The sequence below is a fragment of the Ctenopharyngodon idella genome, chromosome 24 (assembly GCF_019924925.1).
Source record: "Ctenopharyngodon idella isolate HZGC_01 chromosome 24, HZGC01, whole genome shotgun sequence".
In the NCBI taxonomy this organism is placed as follows: Eukaryota; Metazoa; Chordata; class Actinopteri; order Cypriniformes; family Xenocyprididae; genus Ctenopharyngodon; species Ctenopharyngodon idella.
Genome location: NC_067243.1, coordinates 25,197,012 through 25,204,817, shown reverse-complemented (window position 1 = coordinate 25,204,817; position 7,806 = coordinate 25,197,012). Strand labels below are relative to the sequence as shown.

Here is a 7,806-nt window from a genome sequence, read left to right as displayed (position 1 = left end):
ATTTTAATAATGTATTAGTAAACATTGAAATTAACATTAACAAAGATTAATAAATGCTGTATAAGTGCAGTTCATTATTAGTTCATGCTAACTAATGTAGGTAACTAATGTTAAGTAATGAACCTTATTGTAAAGTGTTACCTTTCTGGGTATGCCATATATGGAACGGTTTGAACTCTGAGAACTATGATTGGATGCCCAGGACATCCTGGATGTTATTGCTTAATCTTGTGTGTATAAATATGACCCATCTTCTTTAATAAATTTGAGAATGTTATGGTGCCACATTGGCCTTGTGTCTGCTTGATCAATCTCTCGAGATCTTGCGCTGCTGCTGCCACGCATTAGCTTCGAGGCTTCAGATAGTCTACCTAAAAATTAATCTAACAGATCTGGCGGCTCGCCCTGGATATTCCCAAGAAACACTGGACAGAAATTTATTATTTCTTACAAAAATGTTTTCAGGGGTCCTCCTCAGTCTCTCACTGAGCTTATGGTTCTGTGACACTAAATCAAGTAAGTGTAATGATTTGATTGAAACTAATTTCTCTTAAGAACATCATATTTTTTAATCACAAAATAGTTCACTATGTGACTCACATTTTCTGACTTTTTTTTATGATCTTTCTACAGTGGGACCTATGCATGTAGAAACAAAAGCACCATGTAATAAATTCGATACCAACAGCAACCATGAGCTTGAAAAACTTCTGGACAGAATTAAATATGTTGCTCGAAGCTGCAAAGAAATTCTTGACAAATATCATGTTTATGAGGGTATGGTATTTTTGAACTTATTTTTGTTATCTTAAGCAACTACTCAATTTAGGTGACTCAGCAATGCTTCTGTTAATGCAGATGGCCTGTACTATCTGATCTCACCAAGAGGGGTCCTTTACCAGACGTTTTGTGATATGACCACTGCGGGCGGTGGCTGGACGCTGGTGGCTAGCGTTCATGAAAACAACATGTATGGAAAGTGTACTGTTGGTGATCGCTGGTCTAGTGAGCAGGGCAGCAACGCAAACCGGCCTGATGGTGAAGGAACATGGGCAAACAGAGTCACATTTGGAACTGCAGATGCTGCTACAAGTGATGATTACAAGGTAATTTTTTATTACATTCCACAATTAAAACATGTTTATCTAATAAATATATATAGACAGTCTGTTTCCTTTCTGTCATAGAATCCTGGATACTTTGAAATTGTGGCACAGGATGTGTCTGTGTGGCATGTTCCTAATAATATGGAGTTGGAAAACTGGAGCACTGCCTCCATCCTGAGATACCACACTGAAAATCACTTCTTAACTCTACACGGAGGAAACTTTCTCAATTTATTCAAGGTCAGACCAACTTTAAATAACTTTAAAAACTTTAAAAAATAAAATATAGGCTAAAGGCAAAAGCCTACAGTTTTGTAAAAAACTGAATTTTTATCTTAATTTTCCCAGAAATTCCCTGTGAGCTTTGGAACCGGGACTTGCATCACTGATAATGGACCTGCTATTCCAATAGTGTATGATACTGGAAATGTGGATTCTACCAAAAAACTGTATGGAACTACTGTAAGAGGTACAGCTATTCCTCTTGGGCCAATATTTTTCAAATATTTTTAAAGAAAGTAGCTACATCGACGGACTGTCATAAAATCATCATGTTGAGATCAAATCACTTTAATGAATGAATGAATGCCATTCTGTGTGCATGGACCTATCATGACAGACCATCATCAATTATATATTCTGTGTTTTTTTCAGGAATATTTGAGCCTGGATTCATCACATTCAGAGTCTTCAATACTGAAAAGGCAGCCATGGCAATTTGTTCGGGTGTTAAACCAACTGGTTGTGGCACTGAACATGTGAGCTAAACAAATATTATGGATTATTTACAACAATGTTCATGAACAGTCTTTGTGAAGTGCTGCTGATCACCACAGGCAATAATTCATGCTTTAGTGTATAAATGAAGAGGAAATTCATTTACAGTAATACAATTACAACAGAAGTAAATCAACTGCAATGTTACATGAGGAAATAGGTATGTTTTGTTGTTATTAATGTACTCATATTTTTGCAGTTCTGTATTGGTGGAGGTGGACACTTTCCTGAGGGGGCCCCTAGACAGTGCGGGGACTTTACGGGTTTCGACTGGACTGGCTATGGTGATAATACAGGAAGCAGTGCTTCCAAAGAGATAACTGAAGCAGCTGTACTTCTTTTTTATCGCTGACAAAGTAAAATGACCTGCTTCCTTTCCTTCTGCCAGAGATATACTACATTAATTAATAATCTGAATGCTACACAATAATTTGCTCAAATGTATTTCTTTACAATATATCTTTTATATTGGTCTATAATCAAAAATGTGTATGGTGTTTGTAAATGATGAAAAAAAAAAAAACCTGTCGGATTAGCAATTTATTGGGAGGCTTCTTTTAGTGCATATCTAACTTGCTTTGAACCTCTCAATGTTCTTTTTTTTTTTTTTTTTTTCAACTGTTCACAAATGGAAACAAATGTGCAATGTTTAAATTAAACCAATTGCAGTTACACTGAAAATATTCCATGAACATATTCCCTAACACGTTTGGTTACATTCTGTTCTGCTAATAAAGCCTGTTATTACTATTTTGAAACAAGTGAAAATGTGTTCCTGTTAAACCACACTTGGCCGAGTCTTGACAACATCTCTGACTAAAAAACATCTGAAATTATAAAGATGCTTCATAGCATTAAACACTCAACATTTTTTGTTGTTAGGGAACATTTGAATAATAATACAAATTTAACCTTGCTTTTTAGTTTTGCTTTATGCTAAAATACCCATTTACTAATTAATCAGTGATACACACTAAAAACTCCTGGGTCAAAAATAACCCATAATGGGTTATTTTTGACCCAAATCCTGGGTTAAAAAGGGACCAACTAATTTCTGGGTTATTTCAACCCAGAAAAATGGGTTATTCTTTTTGACCCAACTTCTGGGTTAAATACCTGACCCAAATGTTGGGTTAAAATAACCCAACATTGTAGTTAATATAACCCAACTTCTGGGTCAAAAGAACAACCCCAATATCTGGGTTGAAATAACCCAGAAATTAGTAGGTCCCTTTTTAACCAAAGGTCAAAGGTCAAAAATAACCTAACTTGGGTTACTATGCCAGTATGCCTTATTTCAGAAAATAAAACTTCAGGCACTTACACACTTCAAGCACTTTTACATTTTTATTGCATTAAATTAAATTAAACTCTATATAAAAAACACACACTTGGACCTATTCATTTTAGGTCACACTGTAATAACATTAGACATTAGAAAAAATAGAAAAATAAACAACTCATTCTCTCTCAAACATCTGACAACATTCAATAACTGGATTGAACTTGAGGCTTAAAGTCTTCAAACATTGGTTGTGTCATTTACTGCAGCTTAACACAATTAAACAGTTCTGCAATTAAGCAAGGCAGTCTTAAGAAATTTGACAGGTTTTGATTCAGATTTCTCAATCTGATACACAACTTGCTGCAGAAACTCCCATGCGGGAGCACACTGCTTGGGGTAGTTGATATCAAGAACATAAAATGCCTTGAAGCACATGTCAACTGCCCCAAGCAGTGTGCTCTGAGGGAGTGCCTGACCAGCCAATATCACAAATGCCTGAGAAGCACATTGCTGGGGATCTCCCAGCGCCAGGACAGAGGGGAATGGCTACGATTGCAGGAGGTATTCCACCATATTTGTTACAACCTAAAACAGACAGAGACAGAAAGAAAAGAAAGTGAATATTGTGTAGAAGGTGAATTGTAAGCAAGATAATAGACTATCAGTTTGTGTTATAATGCTGATACTAACTGTACAAGGAAGCCAAATAACTGTGGTTCTTAATTGGTGTGTTCATTTTGAGTGGGTCATGAATGTGTACAAGAAAATGTGGGTTGAGAACCACTCAGAGTAATAAAACTTAACATCTTTAACTTCACTTTCTAGCTACCTTAGATTGCATCATCCAAAACTGAAATACAACTGCGAGGAACCTTGGAGTTGTTTTTTTTAAAATCAGGATTCACCCTTTAGCTTTCACATGAAACATGTCACTTGGATTGCCTTCTTTCACCTGTACAGTATAGTTAGAATTAAGAATATTCTCTCTCAGAGTGGTGCTGAGAAACTGGTCGATTGTACTTACAGGCATTTGGTGTATGAACGCTGTCCGGGACTCTTCAATGGAGTGCCGGATAGTCTTCTTCCCAACCCTGTAGACGGCCTGTGGCACCATGGTGGGTAGCAGTGTTAGCGCTAGTTCCCCTTTGGCATCTGTAGGTTAACAATATTCTAGGTATCAGTATGTGTGTAGAAAATAAAATGACTGTATAGAAATATGTAAATGAACAGATATTTGTGTCTCAACATACAGACAAATGTGACCAAAAGGAAAGGAATCACAGGACCCTTGCCATAGAACACACAAAAGGTCAGTTTTAACTTACCCAGTGTCATGTCCTCAACAGAAAGTGAAGGGAGTTTATTGTCCTGCTTGGCCAAGTACAGGACCTTTTCAGCATATTCAGGGATCCAGGTCTCAAATAATTTAGGTGCAGCCTCACCATACAGCACCTGAAAGTCCTGCGCTATCTAAAAAAAACCACAGGAAACAAAGGGAAAAATGTGATATCCGCTCCTTTGATACAAAATGTAAATAAGATATTGCTACTATATGTTCCAGTGGAACCATACCATGCCCGGACTGGTGAGATGAGGGTACTCTGTGAGGAGTTCCAGTATGTCCTTGGAGCTATTAGCCCAGATCCAGTTGGCTCTGCATAACCCCACTGTCGAAGAAGTTGTGACTGTCACAAAATCTTGCACTGACACATTTAAGCCATATTGAAGAAAAATGTTTAGGTATAGAGAGATGGTATGAGGGCAGTTAAGAGTAAAACGCTCACCTCTAAAATTCTCTATCAGCTCAGACAGCCGCCACTCAGTTAGCTTATCAGCGACAAAGCTGTCCATTTAAAATGACCTGGAGAAAACATAGCAAGAGGTTAGCAACAATTTGAAGACTTGACACACTTCTTTAACTCTCACTACTTAAGCCAGTAGAGCACTGTATAATATGATAAGCACAGCGCAGCTGGTTAACATAACTCAACTATTGTGTTGCCTCGTCGCTCTAGCCGCGGCTAAAGGGGGTCGCACACCGGACGAGAAGCGTATTTAAAATTCAAACACATTATTCTCTATGAGTGTACACACACCGGCGGCGCCATTCGGCGTCTGTCCGCGGCGCCCAGCAACGGTTCAGGACCTTGTTCAAAATCGTGCAGCGCCACAGAGCGCCGTGTACATAGTCTTATATTAAATTGACACTTATTTGTCTCAAATCATCGTTAATGTATATACTGACTTCACCATGTGCTGCAATATAAATTTAGTTTCACATTAATTTACAGAAATCAGCTGCTTGAATGAAAATTGCTGATGTTACTGGATTTTCAATTCATTCAGTTAACGGACGCTCTGAGGTAAAGTGTTCAGACTGCAGACTCCGCAACGGTTGTATTTAATTATACAGTACAATCATAACATAGTACTGACATTATCTTAATTCCATAATGTCCTTAAACATAATATTGCTGGCCATAAACTGAGAAAGTACGCGATACCTCGAGTTGTCCTAGACGCGGCGCAGCGCGGCGCTTCTCGTCCGGTGTTCGACCCCCTTAACGCGGCATGAAGTCGCCACTAGCTGCACTGTATATCGTATTATTACCAGTATTATAACAATGAGATAAGTACAGCACAGTTTATGAAAAATAAAATTTAAAGACCGTGTAAAGTGAATTCAGTCATTTTCTTCTAAACACATTAAATAGGTCATACATGTATTTCTCAACGATGTGTAAAAAGCATTTCAACCATTTTGACACCTAATTTCATGAACATATCGTTATTTTTAATCATTCAAATTTGGCTGGGTGGTTAATAACACTTTCTTCTTTAGTCTGACAAACTCAAAACACATATTTATTTTGACTTTACACGGACTTTAAACTAGTTAGATGTTGTCGCGATATCCGCGGGCGGCTATGCTAACCACAGAATTACCACGGTAAGCCATGGTCATTTTTTCAACAAATGGTGCTAAACTAGCAACGGGGACATGGACACAGAAAAGTTTACGTTACATTGACACTGAAAATACTTGCTTACCTTGAATACGCGACGAAGTTGCACCGAAGAAGCCCAGGCCAAAACGGATCGAGCGCGAAGTTCAAGTGACGGTTATTTCAAACGACTGTTGTGAGAAAATTCCAGAACAACAGCGGGGGGCGGGGGGAAGGGGCGTGAACCCAGAACATGGGTTACTCTTTGAAAAATAACCCAGAAACCTAAACAACCCAGGAATTGGGTCAAAATATTAGCCCTATAACCCAGAAAATGGTTACTCTCTGAAAAAATAACCCATAATTTTAACCCAACACAAATAACCCAGAAAATGGGTTAAAGAAATAACCCAGGAGTTTTTAGAGTGTACATTTCATTATGTGAAAATCTTATTAAAAGAATTTTAGGTTCTCTGTTTTATGGTACAAAATGGCCAGAATTAGTGGCGGGTTGCTCCGTATGTCACAGACCCGCCAGGCTCATCCATCAGCCAATCACAGCGCACTCCCTCTCCCGAGTTCTAACCACGCTCACCTGATCCCCATCACCACGCAATCACCACCAGACACTTAAGCACAGCACTCACCTCAGTTCACTGTCCGGTCTCGATTGACACTAGGACTGCTACTCCCATGCTCTTGCATCGAGAGGAATACTTACCTGCTCAACCTCAGCGATCCTTCTGGTTCCCATGCAAAGTGTCTGCGTGTGTGTGTATCCCTACCGTTCCTGTTTGGTCCATCCGCCTCTGCTCCTGCCATCCTTCATAAGTCATTCACCTGCAACAAAAGAAGGACCGTATTACCATTTCTATCAGTCATCACTATCATCTATTTAACAGTCACTTACCTGGTCATCTGTTCATCCCACGCTGTGGTCTAATAATCACTCATTATACTAACCTGTTGTCTCCCGCACCTCTGTCCGTAACAGAAGACCGGACCCACATTACCATACTACAAACAGTATGAGCTCACCGGACCCTTTCCAAGATCTCGTGGATGCGCTTTGCCGCACACTCATCTCCAATCCTCCCACTCCTTCACCGGCTCTCACTTCCGCCAACAACACCATCGCTCCTTCGCCACCTGTGTACGCCAGTCCCATGGCCAAACCAGCACCCTTCTCTGGCTCGGCGGAGGACTGCAACGGCTTCATCCTACAGTGCTCGCTGGTTTGGAGATGCAGCCGCTATTATACCCTGACGACTGATCCAAGGTAGCTTTCATTATCTCCCAGTTAAATGGATGTGCTTTGCAGTAGGCAGAAACCATCTGGTCGCAAAATGGAACCGCAACTCCGTCTCTGGCGAATTTCCTCACCCATTTCAAAGAGGTTTTTGGAAGACCCATTGGTGATTCAGCGGTGGGTGAGAAACTTTATCAGTTAAAACAAGGATCTATGTCTGTCCATGATTATGCCCTCAAGTTTAGAACTCTGGTCGCTGTCAGCGGATGGAATGAACGAGCCCTGCTTACCACCTATCGTCAGGGTCTGGACCCCAGGGTGCGGCTGCATCTCGCTGCATACGAGGACTCCATCAGGCTCGAACGGTTCATCCAGCTATCCATCAGGTTCGCCACTCATATGCATTCATGTCCAGAAGAACATCAGGACCAGCTGCTACGCACT

General features: G+C 39.9%; 1 protein-coding gene and 1 long non-coding RNA gene across 2 annotated transcripts; one reads left to right on the top strand and one right to left on the bottom strand.

Moving 5' to 3' along the window:
• The first annotated feature begins 287 nt into the window (after positions 1–287).
• On the top strand, positions 288–2,406 carry LOC127507106 (intelectin-like). The gene is made up of 7 exons (XM_051884010.1): positions 288–516; positions 634–777; positions 859–1,106; positions 1,188–1,346; positions 1,455–1,575; positions 1,761–1,864; positions 2,083–2,406. The coding sequence occupies exons 1-7, from the start codon at positions 456–458 to the stop codon at positions 2,233–2,235; spliced, it is 990 nt and encodes a 329-aa protein (XP_051739970.1). The 5' UTR covers positions 288–455; the 3' UTR covers positions 2,236–2,406.
• A 636-nt stretch (positions 2,407–3,042) lies between these two features.
• Positions 3,043–4,737, bottom strand: LOC127507768 (uncharacterized). Its single transcript, XR_007928423.1, has 3 exons — positions 4,494–4,737; positions 4,193–4,320; positions 3,043–3,753 (listed from the first exon to the last, which is right to left on the bottom strand). It is a non-coding gene; the product is annotated as an uncharacterized LOC127507768 (long non-coding RNA).
• Between the last annotated feature and the right edge of the window lie 3,069 nt (positions 4,738–7,806).

Coding starts and splice junctions, on each gene's coding strand:
- LOC127507106 (XM_051884010.1), top strand. CDS start 456: ATGTTTTCAGGGGTCCTCCTCAGTCTCTCACTGAGCTTATGGTTCTGT. Junction 1,347..1,454: donor ACTTTCTCAATTTATTCAAG/GTCAGACCAACT, acceptor TAATTTTCCCAG/AAATTCCCTGTGAGCTTTGG. Junction 1,865..2,082: donor CTGGTTGTGGCACTGAACAT/GTGAGCTAAACA, acceptor ATATTTTTGCAG/TTCTGTATTGGTGGAGGTGG.